The sequence below is a fragment of the Gopherus flavomarginatus genome, chromosome 2 (genome assembly GCF_025201925.1).
Source record: "Gopherus flavomarginatus isolate rGopFla2 chromosome 2, rGopFla2.mat.asm, whole genome shotgun sequence".
NCBI lineage: Eukaryota > Metazoa > Chordata > Testudines > Testudinidae > Gopherus > Gopherus flavomarginatus.
This window is the reverse complement of record NC_066618.1, coordinates 189,549,663-189,567,535: the sequence shown is the minus strand read 5'-3', so window position 1 is coordinate 189,567,535 and position 17,873 is coordinate 189,549,663. Positions and strand designations below refer to the sequence as shown.

Below are 17,873 nucleotides of genomic sequence, written 5' to 3'. Positions count from 1 at the left end.
GGGAAATGATTTATGTCATAGATTATTGTATTCTTAATGAACTGCTGCTACAAATTTGGATATTAAGTAATTCACACTCTTTTTTGTGTAAGGGCTGCAGATTTAAAAAAAAAATTCTATATGCCCCAATATGTGCCAGCACTACTAGGTTATCTGAAATCCAGCTGCTGTTATGATAATAGTTGCCAACTTTCAAACTACTAAAGAGAATAATGAATCAGCTTCAAGTCAGTTCAGATATAAATTGACATAGTTCCTAGTTAAGATGCGTGCCAACCTAACCTCTTAATTAAAAAAAAAAAGAACAGCAAAGGCATCACCATCCACTGTTTGAAAAAAATCAAACTTCTCAAAACAAGTAAATATAATGATGACGATAAAAAATAATGGATGCAACCTTTGCTCTTGCAAGTAACCCCATTGCAATCAATTTCCCTGCATGCATAAGAACATCCACTCACCTCAGTAAAGTTTGCAGGAGAGGGTCCTTTCGTTTTTTTAACAATTATTCTTTGTTATGCCTCCCACCTGCCATGAAGCTTTTCACATTTTTGTAGTTAACCACTGTATTTTACAGTGATTTGAATAAGAAAAATTGGCACTCTAAACTAAGTGGGTGTAAATGAGTGAAATCCCAAACCCAGCGTGTAAAGTGAAGAATCTTCACTCATTCAAAAAACTCCCCAAAACAAAAACAACAACAAATCACACCCAAGGTAAGTCAAGCACAAACTCACACACAAATACCCATATTTGATAGACAGATAGACAGACAGACAGAAAGCCAAAGAAAGAAAGTGAGAAATAATTCTTTCAGGTTATTATGAGTTTTCTGTCATTCCACATGGGAATATTAATTCAAAATAGGCCAAGAAGTTACAAAGTAATTGTAAGAAAGATATTTAGTGCCACATTTTGCACTTCAATCTTAGTATGTGATGTCATAGGTAAAAAAACCCAACAACTAAAAAACCCCAACTTACTTAATAGAATGCTAAACATACTATTACTGGCTGTTAAAAGTATTTTCCTGCTTAACATAACATCACTTGTCTTTTTGTTAGGAAAAATACAACATGTTTAGACACTTTTACTTATGTCAACATATATTCTGTCCTTATAGGAAAAAAGTCTTTCCATAAATCATTGCAATTATTTTAAGGCTAACTCAGGGGATTAACATACAAAAGTAAATTTATTCCAGTTAGAGAATATAAAATACTACATAGTAAAAAAAAAATGTCAATTTATGTTATCATGAGCTGGACCATCTCCAGTCTGCAGATTATACAATACCAAAAAGCCACATTAAAGTTAAAGACTTCAGCAAAGTGAACTTCAAACAACCTATACATAGTAGTTCAGGCATAAAAATAATCTAAAATTCTATTATTTGAAAAAGATTAGGAATCTATTGACAAACTAAAAGCACGTCATGCAAAGATGGACAGTATTTATGAAACTCAGCCAAATGAGCAAACCATATCAAGAGGTTTATAGGAAATTCAGACTTTGAAAGCTTTTTCATACCTTAATTATGAGGTTGCAAGTAACTGCATTTTCAGCCACATGTTCTTGACATTACAAAAAAAGAACTGGTATTTTCTTGAGTATTAACAGACTTACTTTTCTTTAAGGAAATCCACTACCCGTTTGAAGTCTGCCACACAGTATTCTCTTTTCATGTCCATGAGTATGCTGTCAGATGCAGATTGGACTGGTATGTGAAGAAAAGCATATACTCTTGGATGATTGAGAATCTTTGCCATTTCCTAAAAATTAGTCAGAAGAAAATATTTTTAGCCAATCATTAAAACAATGCACAGAAATCCCATAAAAATCACACATGCTAATGAGGGTCAATAATGGGGATTCTGATGCCCAAACAAAACTCAGTTATATTGCCTATCCGTGAGTCCGAAAGGACAGGAGGAGAGGTTATCAAGAATTTTTCAGCAATAGAATGAAAAGATTTAGAATTACACTTCACTTCAAATAGAATGTATCAAGAGAGTGCTGTCCTCTACCTAGTATTGTCTGGTAGAGACATAAATATAATTTAAGAGCAAACACTGGGAGCACAGAATTCCAAAACTCTGACTTAGTGTGATTAAAATCTTTAGCGGTGCTCTCAGAGATTTTCATCAGGGAGCAATGAATAGCTCTTTTTCTGTGGGAGACAAACCAGCCCACACACATTTGCATCTAAGTGCATCCTCTTTAGTTTCTATTTTGAGCATCTTTAAGATTGGTCATTTGCTAGTTAAGGAAGAGCCAAGAGTTGCAGACTTGCTCCTCTACTATGTAGCAGATTTCAGCCTGTAATACAAGCGCAAGAAGAAACTGGAAGTTAAAAGGTGACTGTTGAAAAGTAAATACATTTATTGAGTACTTCGAAGCACAAGGGTGGGCTTGAAAGGTGATGGGAGATGTAATAGGATGAGCAGAGGACATATGACATGGGGCCTTGGGGAAACAGGATGGGGGCCGTGTAGGATCGTGGTTGGAATGTAATGGAGACTATATGGGAAGATGAATGATGTAACTGCTGATTTCCTTGCTTTTTACAGCATTGGCAGGATATGCAATCTAAGTTGAAGTTTTTGGCTGCCCAAGTTGATGTGCCTTAAAGAGGTCTGATTTTTAAGAAAGTGTTAAGCTAATGCCCCTCACCATCCTCCAAAAACAGACATCTTTAATGTGTCACAAATTGGGCACTCGAGAACTGAAATACCCTAAAACTCACTAGTCACTTTTGGAAATTTTGTCCTAAAAAACAGTGTATAAATGAAGGAGAGAAATAGTAACATTATTTGGTGAAAACATCTTACCTACCTTAACTAGATAAACCAAATTTAAAATGTTAGATTAGTACAAATATTAATAAATACACCAATAATGCAATACATGCACAACAAGGTATATGCAGCTAAACCAAGCTAAGAGATCAACACAAGGTACATCAAACACATTCACAGATGACAGAAAAGTGCCACAGTGGACCTGTATTTTTTTGAAACATTTCTGTAAAAAAAAAAAAAAAAATCAAAAAAACCCCAGAAGCTTTTATCTAAACTTTAGATATTCAGATAACATAAGACTTGCATCCAACCCTCACACTCCAACAAAACCCTAACACAAAGTTTTGCCAAATAAGATCACTCCCAGTTTTGCCACTCTAACTCTTCCCCATAAACCTTGGGGATTTGCATAAAAATATTTGCAACGAACCATCCCAGTTTTACAAAACCAAATATATTATTTTGCCCATCACTAATAAAAACATTATGTTTCCTTTATCAAATAAGGGAAACAAGGCAAAAAAGCTCCAGTATGAGTGATGAATTGAATACTGTTCCAGTACAGAATTCTTTTGCACAGCAGACTCTTCCTCTTTAGCCAGTTCTACTCCTAATTCAAAACAGTTTACTCTGAATTATCCTTCAAAACTATACTGCATTTATGATACAAGTAAGTAATGAATAAGGAGTAAGGCAAAAATCACTACTTTGCCTCAGTATTTTTTGAAATTTTCTTAAAAAGTGTCCCTGTTCAGGTTTTAAATCAACCAATCAATCCTCTCACTACACAGCTAGTGACATGTTAGCTTTGCTTTGCTATCTTCCTATTCAGCTTCCTTTGTACAATACTTGCATCTTTTTGTGCTGACCACCGAATCAAAAAAAATAATTGAAGATTTAAGCTCCCACTCATATTCTCTAGATCTCAACATCATTTTTCTTCTAGGTTTTCTAAGGCTCAGTGTAAGGCTCTTATATTTGAGTCTACTCTTCTTTCTCAGTTATTTAATTGTTATTTTATATTTACAGTATACCACCAGCCAGAGACCCCAATCAAAATTCGGGCCTTTTTGTGTTAAGCAATATACAGTGGTAGACTTGGTCCTTTGTGTTCCCTCTTTAACTCATCAATTTCTGAAATAATCTTTGCTTTGCTCCCTCTCCCCCCTCTTTTTTTGGCATAGTGCCTGCTTCTCTTTGAGACACAGAGCCCAGCTTTATATCAAATGTTGCTTTTAACTTTTGAATAGCTTGAGAAGTTCTATAAAAATAAATAAATAAATGAATAAATATTAAAAGAATAAGAGGTATAACTGCATGTGGTAAGGTTATACTGAACACTGGACAGCATAGGAGACTACACTGCAGTGTTGACAACTCTCGATTTTATCATGAGTTGCTCAATATTTATTGTGTTTCTTAAAGCTCCTGCTCCTGGAGTCCTGTGATTATGTGAGAAACTCAGCTTGCTTGTTTGCTTGCTTTTTTAAAGAAAGATTCCAGCTGTCATGATTGCAGAGAAAAGTGTGAAAATGTGAACTTCAAAGGCTCCAAAACTAGAAGACATTTTTTCTGCAGTGACTACTCCAAACAAGAATAACCTAATAAGTATTAATTCTCAGTAACTTGCAGCAAATCAATGCAATTTGCATTTGACCTACTGCAGCACAATGTACTAACAGGAAACTTAACTCTGTTCATTGTAAGAGAGGAAGAGTTAACATGAAATACATTCAGCAGCTATATTAAAAAAGTCCCTGGCCAAAACTGCTCGTTCTAATTAGCTTTCATGGAAACCACACAGGGGCTTTTATGATCCTTGCAATCACAGTTGCAGATTTGTATCAGGAAAAAGAACATGACTACATTCAGTTAATAAACTCATTTTGCTCAGTTCTGTGCTAATATGTCAGAGGATTCCCAGCTTTAATTAACTGAACTGCTCTTCAACTGTCATTATGGGCCCCTGACTTTTCACAGAAAGAACCACAAGTGTAAGATCAAGAAGCTAAAAAATCCTGAGGGAATGCCTGAGATGGTCACCTATGTGCTGATAAATGTCATTGACATTTTCACAGTACTGGTTTATATTTGGAAAAGACACAAGGGTCTCAATATCAAACCAAATGTATCTTTCAGAAAGCTAATTATGTAGGGGGTGTGTGTGTGTATGTGTGTGCGCGCGCGAGAGAGAGAGAAATGTGTGGGAGAGACAGATATATACACATTATATACACAAAGGAGGCCACGTTCAGAGCAGGCATAGAAATTGCATCTCATATGGATTCGCTATGACAAGAGCAGACAGTGACACTACTGTGTCAGATACTGCGATCCCATGAAGTATCTTTAGGGTCCATTGTTTTAAATGAATGGTTTGTGCATGATTGTGTTCTACTCCATGAGAGAGGGCTACCACAGCTCCTCCAGGAACTAAAAACAGTGGATGGTGATTAAGACAAACAAGACAGGCTGTAACCCTCCTCCTCTCCCTGCACCCGCTTTCCCCCAAGAGGTACCAGTGGATTCCCTGTTCAAACTGGATTCTCCAGAGATCAAGAGACAAAGAATGGACTTTTGAATAAACAGCACAAGCTCACATTGATTCGAGGTTTTCATTTTGCATCTAAAACAGATAAATTACAACTGGTGGAAAACCCAGCTGTGGGTTCTGAAAGACTAAAACCTACCAGAGACATAGGCAGAAGCTGGGAGTGATCTCTAGTAACCTTTTAAATGTGTATTCAATTCCTTCGATTACTTTAATGTATTCTCTGTAATGCTTTTACCTTAATAATAATTAATTAAAATAATAATAAATTTTCTGGTTTAGAAAGAGCTGCGTGGTAACTGATAACTGCATCAAAACATTGGTCATAGTCCTCAGAGAGAAAGCAAAGCACAGGGGCTGGCCTTTAGACAGACTGGCTTACTGAGGACATCACAGTGTAAGGCAGAGAGCTGCGCAACCTTAAAAATTCGCATCAGGAGGGAGAGAGATGTAGAACCTAAACTGGGTGCTCTTGGTGGACCATGGAGGCGGAAAACAGGAGCAGTTGCCATGAAACTGTAAAACTTGACTTCTCTCAAGATTTTCATCAGGGGAGGGCAGCATTAATCTGGAAAGGGGGCTGCATAAGAGCACACTCCAGTGGAGCATGCTGAATGGACATGCCTAAACAGTACATCCTGCTTGCCTCAATCACAGCTTCTTCACAGACAAATCGCCACATTTTTGGTTTATGCTGGCCCCTTATAGCCTCCCGCAATGAAGAGTAGGTTATACAGCAACTTTCTGTCACTGGAACCTCCCTTCTCTGTACACTTCCCACCTCTGGGGCCATCCACCACAGTTTACTTTCAGAGTTAACTTTCAATGTTGAAATGTTTTAAGGAGTCCTGTGCAAACTGCTTGAAATATGTTTCTTGAAAGAGTTTATTAAGTCTCATAAAAATCAAAGACTTCCAGCTTTATTATCCAAAGCTCGATGGTATCTAACTAGTATAGGCAGACAAGATTTCCTCAAGGTTTTGACTCCAGGTATGGAAAGTAATCTGATTTAAAAGTATTATTCCCCATGCTATTCTATTTCACCAATTATCAAGAAAAATGAGCTAGCAGAAATGGTGATAAGATAAAAGACTGACTTTGGACTGAGTGTTGTCCCATCAAACAGCATGAGTAAAATATTATTCCTGTCTTGCAAACAGGCTTACGAGCTACATTGTTTTACTGATAAGACAAACTAATGATGTGTTTTAGGTAGTGGCACCAAACTACATATGTGATTATCTTTCTAAAAGCTGTGCAAGTATATGTCCACTTTAAAGTATGTATCCATAAACAGAATAAGGATTGCAGCCTGCAATATTAAATCACCGAATAACTTGTAGCTGAGCCAGCAAAGTCAAAACCCTAAACTCCAATTTAGGCTTTCAAACTGCTCATTAACCACTGTATATATAAGGTGAATGTCTGGTTTCCTGGGTCTGTCTGTCTTCTTACTGCACTACTAAATGTTTACACACTCTCCAGAGACAGTTAGACAGTGCCCTCTTTGTTTTTCAGTGATCTGCACAAAACTCAGTGAGACAAAAAAGAAAGCAAGGGAAGAAAAGAGATCATGTCCAAAGAAAATACCAACACCACTGTTGGGCTTACTTATACATCAGTTTCAGATGTCAAATCTTCCCTGATATTGTGATTTTCTGTAACAAGCACTACAGAAATCGTAACTCTTAACTTCAGTGCATTTAAAAAACAACTGTGGACCTAAGAGGTAAAAGAGAAATACTGGTCAGTCAGGCATTTCTCTGGGTATGCCTACACAGCACCAGAAGCATGCCTCTCAGTGCAGGTAGGCAGATATGCGCTAGCTCTGCTCATGCAGAGGTGCTAAAAATAGCAGTGTAACTATTGTTGGAGAGGCTGGCTATGTGAATACCTGCCCAACCCCCTGAGTACGTACTCAGGTGTCTAGTCTGAACCACTGCCCATGCTGGCATGGCCATACTGCTATTTTCAGAGCACTAGCCCAAACAGAGCAAGTGCATGCCTATCTACACTGGGATGCATATTCTCAGCTGCTGTGTAGACATATCCTCTATGTCATTTGTCTAACTAGTGCTACTTCCTTAACTTCCCCATTAAGATAGGAAAACAGGAGTCTGCAGTTGTCCCTAAGGAGCTGGAACAGATGTACTAAAAGAATGTTTTGTTTGATTACTTAAAAAACCTGGATGTCAGCTTTCAAAGCCTATATGAGTTCAGCTGTTACTTGAAATTACTGCCTCAAAACTTCAAGATAAACAAGATTTCCCAGTCTTAACAAGTCTCACATTTCATGTACTTAAAACTCAACCAGGTACTTTACAATACAGGCTTTATTCAAACACAGCTTCGCATTGAACAGTCATACTTAGCTAATCCTTACAGATATTCCCACAGCACAAACTGCATACAAAATATTAGATTTCATCACTTATTAAAACTATTAGTTAGTAGCCCAGAGAGGATGTAAAAGGATACCACGGACTAACAGAGTTCTACTTCACAGCCTCTCTCATCTGTTTCCTGTTTATATTTTCACACAGCATTTTGCATTACTAGATTTCATTCTATATTTCCACCAGTAGGAAAAAAAAAAGTAATATACAACTTATTTGATTCCTATCTGGATATAGTAAAGGAACCACATTTGAAAACTTCTGTCTTTAATCATAATAGAAACAGCTGACTGCCAATTTCCCCTCTGTTGTGGCATCTACTAACAACTACATAAAAATATTAGCTATATGTGAAGGAGAGAGTCAATGTAGGATCTAAAGGCCCACAGAACAGATGAATTTGTTTTAATCTAACTTTTCAGAACAATTGTTCTGAAGTTGGGACCTTGCAACGTTCCATTTTTCATTCAGTTCTTAACACATGCAGCACATTGAACAGACAATGACAAAGATTTTTTTCAAGCCAGTATATTTTGTCATAACAATTACAACATACACATTTCACTAAACTAATACTTAAGAAGGAAATCAACCAGTCAACCTGTAATAAGAGCTTGCATATTAGAACTACATCACACAATGAAATATCAATATTCATGCTTCTGTACAAATGACTGTATGACAATCCGTAGACCTTTTTTCCTATTATCCTAGCCTAGAAACAATCAATTACTCTGGTCCTATGTCATATGTAAGGAACGCTGATATTAATAACTGCCACCTATATAGCGTCTCCTCAAACAGTCAGATCTAAAGAAACACTTGCTGGTTTATTTTTCATGTTCCCATATGGACAATCTTTTCCTTTCTGACACATGTTAGATTAGGTCATATAATGAAGGGTCTCTGCTGACAGTTGCCTTTTCAGATGCACATTAAAGTAGCTGGTGAACAGCAACACCAGCAGAATCTGAATGAGAAGCAAGTGGCTGTGGTCTATTATTTTAAGTATTGCTGCTGTAATGCAGTCCAGAAACAGACGTGATCCACTGATGCAGACAAAGAAACAATGAGACATGTACACCACAGTATGTAAATACAGAGGCTACAGCTTTACAGTATGTAAATACAGTATGTAAATACTGTATGTAAATACAGAGGCTACAGCTTTACTAAACCTATTAACCAATAAGGACCCCCTACGCTCATGCTATCTAGCAGGGCTGTTCTAGTGCAGGATGGAACTGGGCACTAGTGGCCTTGGCTCTACAAAGCTGAGGGCAGGTATGATGGCAGGTATGCCTCCTCTATACTCTTAGGCCTGCCCAGGGACCCAAGCTGGAAGCCGAAGTCCCAGCGTGTTTCCCTCCTCCATGCAGAAGGAGATGGGGGAGCCACATGCTGTATGAGACATGGAGGCATACCCCTCACCAAGCAATGTTAAGTTTGGGACACATGCCCAAGCAGCCCATTTGGTTACAGGGACACTTTTTAACCCCCAACTGCACTGTGGCAAATGTTATTTAAACACCAAAAGCAGACCTCTGAGATGCCACATATAAGGTAAAAAACAACATGCAGTTAGTCAATTTTGCTATATGGGAAAAACCCCTTGCATGCCCCAACCAAAAAATTGCTGATCGTTCTAACCCCGCTTCTCTAAAAAAAAAAATAATAATAATAATTAAAAAAAACCCAACCCATACCCCACACACACTCACTGTGTACTTTTAGTAGGGGAACTTTTAGTTGTGGAAAAATCGGAGAGTCCACTGGAGGGCAACAAAAATGATTAGGGGGCTGGAGCACATGACTTATGAGGAAAGGCTGAGGGAAATGGGATTGTTTAGTCTGCAGAAGAGAAGAATGAGGGGGGATTTGATAGCTGCTTTCAACTACCTGAAAGGGGGTTCCAAAGAGGATGGATCTAGACTGTTCTCAGTGGTACCAGATGACAGAAGAAGGAGTAATGGTCTCAAGTTGCAGTGGGGGAAGTTTAGGCTGGATATTAGGAAAAACTTTTTCACTAGGAGGGTGGTGAAGCACTGGAATGGGTTACCTAGGGAGGTGGTGGAATCCCCTTCCTTAGAGGTTTTTAAGGTCAGGCTTGACAAAGCCCTGGCTGGGATGATTTAGTTGGGGACTGGTCCTGCTTTGAGCAGGAGATTGGACTAGATGACCTCCTGAGGTTCCTTCCAACCCTGATATTCTATGATTCTGTGATTCTAAGGGGGAACCAGGAGAAGTGTGTGTAGCACTGCTCTCGCTGCTTTGGGTTGAGTTCTTCCCCTTCCCCGGAGTAGGGTTTCCATTGCTCCTGGCTCCATCAAACATGCACCCTGACCCTGGATAGTAAGGTGAGTGTTTGCTCTTCAGCTAGCTGCATATTAAGCTTTACACCTCTCTCTTTTTTTTCTTTTTAATTAAAAAAAATCTTGTCATGATCTACTCTGATTAAAAAATTAGGTTTGCGAATGTATAACTGATTCTTGCAACAAGCTTGTCTATACATAAGAACAGTTTCTCACTAAAGTCCTCAAATAAAAGCTGCAGCTGAAGCTGGCTACACTTCTTTCCACAAGCCAAAGGAGCAAATACGGTAGCTACCTGAGTTTTGGGGATTTGGATACAAGTATCTCCTATTTGCAGATATCTTTAACAAGGATTTCTGAAATACTTCAAAAAATGGAAAAAATCCCCCCACCCCAGCCAAAAATGAAATAAAAGTTACTTACTTAAATGTTTAAGTTGGTAGGGTCTGGGATTCATCACTATAAATACAACATTCCACTTTCAGCAGTGTGTCACCTAAACCCAACTATCATGGGGAGACATTCAATACTGGCAACATACGACTAATTCCATTCCATTCCGTGACATACTGAGCATTTTCAACTCCCATGGAAACCAGTGGAAGTTTAGTATCCTTGAAACAATACAGGATGTGCTTATCACCCATTTTTGTTACCACTGGAGCCATCGCTGCTGTGGTAAAGAGCTTTCTTTGTAAATCCTTGGGGATATATTTGCCCACATTTATTAACTGGACCACTTTATGGCACAGTATGAATTTTGTAGCATGGCTGGAATAAAGATTACATGAATAGATTATATCCAGCAATCTGAATAGTCATCACACTAGGTATGGATTCTCTGTTAAATGGCTTATCCTGATGTCTATGTCAAGCATACACACTTTTCAATTTGTTTTTCAAAATGCTCCTTCTTAACAGTAATAGTAGCTGGGTGCAGAGCATTTCATGTGGACTACTGATTGCTGCAGTCTCTCACCTGCACCTTGAATAATCAGCTACTCCCAACCTGTTATCAATTTCTGCACAAGGCATTTCATAGAGGTTATTGCTTTACTATAAAAATTATTTGTCTATTTCAAGCAAATCTCACTTTTCATGTTTAAACACTGCAACACAGAAAAGCAATCCTCCCATATCTGAATCAATACACTTCATTTACAGAGTATATTAGAAACACAAATATAATTGACAATATAATGAAGTTTCCGAAAAGGCCATTTACTGTGACAGTACAGTGCTGCTCTAAAATAAACTAACATGTCTCTATCATATTTTACTTGACCCAAAAAAAGCTTTGTGAATAAAATAAGTAAAGTACGAGAAAGACACATTAAGTAATGAATACCAAGCTGCACACCTACCCTTTTCTCTAACAATTTTTTTTTTTTTGCCAAGATCAATGTCTGTTAAAAAATAGGTTGGCTAATGTATAATAGCAACTCTTGCAACAAGTAAGTCTACAAAGAGAAATTAAGACTGTTTAATTTAACATTAAACAGTTTCTACAGAAAAGTACTTTAGTAGCACTAGATGGCACAAAGAGGCTTAATACAATTCCCTTTTGTCTTCAGAAAAATGGATCAGGTCACAAGTGAAATTAGTTTGGTAGTCCTAACCTAGTCTACACCCTACATTTCTTCACAGTAAAAAAACTCCAGAGAGACAAGGAGGGTGAGGTAATGTCTTTTAGTGGTGAGAGAGACAAGCTTTCAAGCTTATACAGAGCTCTTCTTCAGGTCTAACATCCTGGGACCAACATGGCCACATCACCACTACATAAAACTCCACAGAGTCTGGCACATTACAGCAGAATTGATCATCTCTGCTCTGTAGATGGTCAGGAATGGAACACCTCATCAGAATTGAGCTGCACTAGCAGATCAGTGCCAGGACACCTCCACACTATAAGGATCTAATTTTGATTTCACATTAGTTAAAAAAGTAACTTTCACTGCAGCAGAGCTACAGTGGAGTAAATAAGTGCTGCGTGTCTTACTTCCATGAGCATCTCAATTCACTGAACTGACCCAAAGTTCACAAAATAAAACAGTCTTCTAAGCTATAATGGCACAGGTTTATGTAGCATAATCCTTGTAACTTGAATGCGTCTCTTTCCTAAATTTAACACAAAGGAACTAATTTAATGCATAGGACTGAATAAGAGAGACTTTACACATTTTTCCTCAATTCACAATATTGCAGATGTCCAAAAATCAATATTCCTGTGTAGTTTTATTGAAGTTTATTGAATTTATTACCATTAATTCTGTTCTCTTCATTTTCTAAATTAAAGAATCACTAAAAAGCAAACTTTTTTTAAACAAATGCCAAACCCTAATGAAGCAAGCAGTCTTACTGAAGATTATGCATATGATGGTTGCAAAGCACAGTGAGAATGTGACAGCCCATCTATCAAAGAAAACTAAGGGTTTTATGCATCTAAACCAAATAGAGGCTTTTGGAACAGCATGGATGGTGGCTAGTAGAACTTTAATTACCTGTTAGAATATAAATAACTAGGAAAGTGATATCTCATTTGGCTATTAATGAAAGTGCTAATATTAAAAGAAAAAGGGCAGTCAGTTTATCATGTATAGATTTGCTGTGTGTTATTGATATTCTTCTGCCCTGTGCCCTGAAGCTAACAAGTATTTAAAATACATTTTATTTAGCAAAACTGTATTTTCCTGGGGCGGTAAGACCTGGAATAGACATTCAAAAGACTCAATTAATTCTGCTGTTTTCCCCCTGCTGGTAATCGACCAATGAAATGAGCCCCATTTTAAAAGATTTGCTGTGGGCAGATGGTATTACAAGTGACTGACAGAGGACTTGACACCTAACACAAGATTATGAGTGGATCTGTCTGCATTCAAATAAGCTTCAGTCTCCAGCCATCTAACCGTGGGCGGGGGGAGGAAGCATACTAGCAAATTTATCACTTAAACTGAAGTTAATACCCATAAGTTTAACTAGTCAAAAAAAGTGCTATTTCATGCTAACACTTCCTCTGTGATAAAAATTTTTATATACAGCTTTTTTAACACATCATAGTAATGGGTAGCCCCCAGATTTATGCATAAAATATACCTGTCTTCTGCCTCACAGAAGAGATGAGTTTTGAATCCAAGGAATTTTCTGCATAGTGTTATTTATAAATAAGAATTATGTTCTGGCATTTTAAAAAATAAATTTAAAAGCACTTCTCTCTCACCACCCCAGAAATTTATGTTTGTATATTATCTCTAAACATATATTTATTTAGCACTATTAAAGTGCTAGATAACAGTAGTCAGACTTTAGAACACCACCTTCATAATTTTAATCGGTATAGTTATAATGGAGTCTTAGTCTGATACATTAAACCAACTTGCGTATCACTGATTGCCGCCTGTAAACCACCAATGGTACATATATCACAGTTTGAGAACTGCTGACACTGCTCCCCTTCCAGAAGGTGTTTACAGTCTAGATTAGATAGACAGTACACAAGGCAACCAGAGAAAGGTCCATTTCAAAGCACTGTAGAAAAAGTCACCCCTACCCACAGCAACTCTGGTGGATCAACAATAATAAAACACACAATTTCCATGGAACCTAAGGAGTGATTTAAATGAAGATTGACCTGTTTGGCACCCAAAGAGAAACTGTTCGAAGAGAAAGGGGCAGCAGGAGACAAGACATCAAATCAGAGTATACAAAGGGTGGTATAGACAAAGGATAATTGGCTAGAGAAAAGGGAGTGAGTGTAAAGGTGTATATAGAGGGATGGGAAAATACGGCTTGCGGGGCACATCTGGTCTGCCAGTCAATTTAATCCAGCCCTCGACCTCCTGCTGGGGAGTGGAGTTTGGAGCTTGCGCAGCTCCCATTCTCCAGGTGGGGAGAGGGGTTGGGGGCTGCTCGGCATGTGCATGCCACCACTCGGCAAAACTCCTGGAAGCAGTGCAAGTCCCCTCTCTGGTTCCTATGTTTAGGGGCAGCCAGGGGACTCTGCGCGCTGTCCCTGCTCCAAGCTCCACCCCCACCACTCCCATTGGCTGGGAACTGCAACCAATGGGAGCTGCAGGGGTGGTGCCTGCGGACATGGCAGTGCACAGAGGTGCCTGGCCGCATCTCTGCATAGGAGCTGGAAGCGGCACATGCTGCTGCTTCTGGGAGCTGCTTGAAGTAAGCGCCACCTGGAGCTTGCACCTGAGCTCCACCCCCACCACTCCCATTGGCTGGGAACTGCGACTAATGGGAGCTGCAGGGGTGGTGCCTGGGGACATGGCAGTGCGCAGAGGTGCCTGGCCACATCTCTGCATAGGAGCTGGAAGCGGCACTTGCTGCTGCTTCTGGGAGCTGCTTGAAGTAAGCGCCACCTGGAGCTTGCACCCGAGCTCCTCCCACACTCCAACCCCCTGCACCATCCTTGATTCCCCTCCCACCCTCCAAACTCCTGGATCCCAGCCCAGAGCACCCCTCTGAACCCCAAACCCCTCAATCCCCAGCCCCATCCCAGAGCCTGAACCCCCCAGTCAGAGCCCTCATCCCAATCCCCTGCCCCAGCCCGGAGCCACCTCCCACACCCTGAACTCCTTATTTCTGGCACCACCCTAGAGCCCGCACCCTCAGCCAGAGCCCTCACCCTCTCCTACATACCAACCCCAATTTTGTGAGCATTCATGGCCCGCCACAGAATTTCCATACACAGATGTGCCCCCAGGCCAAAAAGTTTGTTCACCTTTGATATAGAGTATGAAGATGAAAACAAGTGTTTGAGCACCACATCAAAGGCAAAAACTTTCATAAATTAATTTTTCAAGATGCTTATCTTTGTTTTCCACAAGCCCAGATTCAAGTACCCATTGCTATAGTCTGATCAATTTATTTTTAAAATATCTGAGAGTTCTTTCAATTAACTGTAACCAGAAAAAACCATCAATTTAAGAAAGACAAATTTGTGATTCCTGTAAGGGACACCCACCGATTACAAAATTCATGGCACTAAAAGGTTAAGGGCTTAAATATTGATTTAATTAAATGTATTAAGGTTTTCATTTTTCTGATCACATCAACAGATTTTGCTGCATTAGAAAATAACAATTCATCTACAAAAATGACAAAAGTAATACTAGAAACAAAGTGAGTAAATGCCCTAACAGTGTTCAGTTCCTGAAATCCTGCTGCCTTTTCATTTGTTTCTGAGGAGATGTGTATTAATTCTTCAATAATGCATTTCAAAACAATCGACAGAGTTTATTGAAAACTTTAGTTTATGCATAGTGCTCAAAAATATTTAATGAACTGCAAGCAGAAAACCAAAGAGAAATAAAGGAAAGAAAATTAGCAGTTGTACTGTGGTACATTTTCACGTGGTGTGTCATTGTATGTCTGGGGAAGCCATCTGTAGGATATCACCTTCAATAAGGGTAAAGAACACAAACACTTAGCTGCCATAAAGAATCCAAGTGAAAAAGCAAGGAAATACTATAGTGACTTGTAGCATGCTTGGCATTCCCTATGCATTCAAAGGCAACACCACCATGCAGGTGCTTCTCAATGGTTGATGTATCATTGGAATGTTCTGAATTAATAACGAAGCCCCACAGATGGTGTATAGTGGAGTTTGAAATAAACTCATTTTGACAGGTGACAAGGAACACTACTCATCCAGTCATGTGAAATTAAGCATTTAAGGGAATGGCAGGTGTGATCTGCCTTCTTTAAATACAGATGTGGAAGTAACCCTTCACATTCAAGATGAGCTGTCCAGTAAAGCTTGATAAATCTTAATCTAAAACAAACATTTAAAAAGTAAATAATTTCTGAACCACAAGTGAAATATTTAAGCTTATAGGACCAAATTCAAGTCTAGTGTAACTCCAGTGACTTTGATTAAATTAAATCACTGATAAATTTGGTTCTTAATCTTTTGAAGTACGCAGGCATTTACTGCATGTTTCACATTTATTTGTGGAATCAGGAAAAAGAGTAAGGGAACTTTTTTGGCTGACGTTCAGTCACCCAATACTCAACTACTGTAATTTTTTTTTTAAATGGGGTTGCTTCTGCTTCATCACACATCTCCTCAACCATATCTAATTATAAAATCCCATGAAACAGTCACCTGTGTGAAAGAATTGAATACAGCCTTCCTTGTGGCATGCCCTCTGTAATACTACATTTACTAGACAGCAGAGGTTTCTCTAGGAGTGGGTACAAAACACAGCCTCACTAGAGACTAAGCCCAGTATCTCCATGACACCGTACCCTCTTCACAGTCTAAGGATTGACAAGCTAACCATGCACATGTGCATGTACTACAGGAGATCTAAGGTAGCACCTTGTATGGTTAAGGCTGCAAAACAGCTTTTGTTATTGCTCCTTGTTTTTACATACACCATTTTATGAAATTGTAAACGTTTGGTGCTAAAATGTTCAATGCTTTGCTTCTGCACAAAGTTTGTATTTATTTAAAGTCTCTGCCAGTTGGATTAAAAACTCAATTTCCCCTCTATCAAAGGTGCTAACTACGCTAATTAAAGTTTGACACTTGGCATGGACACGAACCTGAAAGAGGATAAGGCCCGTGTTTGGTTTGAGGGGGAGGAAATTCAAATATGAAAGCAACAGGCTCAGTGATGCACATGCTCAGTATTATCTGCTAAGGGTTTAGCAGAGCCTATTGCTGACATTGTCTTTTTCTAAACTGACAGGAATGGGCAAGGCAGACACTGCTGGTCTTAGGCTTTTCTTGAGATAATTTGTATGAGGACAATTGTGACTGTCTTGTTGAACATAGTGGAATCCACCAAACACTACCCTCTGATTGCCTTAACACCAGATTAAATATTATTTAAGGGTCTCCATAGTTCTATCAGATCAATACTTTCTTTTTAAAAAAAAGTTTCCACTTTTTTCTTTTGTGAAGATACAATCCTCACTATCTCTAACCAATGAAAAACAAGCAGATGGAAAAGTTCGGAAAACTTACCCATCCCACAGCCAATTCACTTCATTCTAACTGGGACAACTTAAAAACCGAATCAGGGCAATTTAAATGCAATTAAAACACAGGCAAGTTTTTGCTTGTGTTTTAAAATCAAGAAAATTTAACCAAAAAGATGACCCCACAGTATTGCACCTGTCCAATACAAAAATCTTTGACTCCATGTACATATCCAATGTTATAATGAAGAAGGATGAATTAACAGCACACTCTTGCAGGAAAAAATACTCCAAAAATGAAGAATTGCTCGAAGAATTTCATCATCACATGACATCATGAAACTGCTGCCTGGTACTGTTCAGTGGAACGTCTTTGTAGTTCCCATGAAGAAGCTGACACTGAAATGATCTTGCATGCCATCAATGACACAGAGAGAAATGCTGTTAATCTCTGGATTTTTGCACAATACACAGATGTTCTAGTGCTCTCTGTGAGCAGCTACCGAAGACTTCCTCAATATTCTGTTTCTGTGCCTGCTGCTGGGGCACAGAATTGCTGTATATCCCTCAGAGATGTATTACTATCATGTAGATCATTAAAAGCTGCTGCATTGCCAGGTTTCCATTCCCTCGCAGGGTGTCTCACTACTGGAAGGTTAGCTGGAAAAACCAAATTATCTTACTGGAACGCATTTGATTCAGCTGCCAACCAGAACCTCCTCTCTCTGAAGGTGCTCACAACAGCTGAGACCTAAGTTCCCTGTAAGCTGCGTGGCCGCTCATGGAACCCGCTGGGGGAGGGACGCCTTTCCCCAGCCTCCACCTTGCCTGGCTCCCAACCTGCTGTGGCCAGGGCATGGGGCACCTCTCCCTGGTC

General features: G+C 39.0%; 1 protein-coding gene across 2 annotated transcripts in view; it reads right to left on the bottom strand.

Moving 5' to 3' along the window:
• Positions 1 to 17,873, bottom strand: part of CDKAL1 (CDK5 regulatory subunit associated protein 1 like 1) — a 640,704-nt gene that overhangs the window by 231,853 nt on the left and 390,978 nt on the right. For both annotated transcript variants that reach the window (XR_007772820.1, XM_050942303.1), the window contains exon 11: positions 1,627 to 1,772. Coding sequence is in view for 1 of the 2 variants with exons in the window: in XM_050942303.1 (XP_050798260.1) it covers positions 1,627 to 1,772 (146 nt within the window). In the remaining variant the exon portion in view is untranslated. The remainder of the gene's footprint in view (positions 1 to 1,626; positions 1,773 to 17,873) is intronic.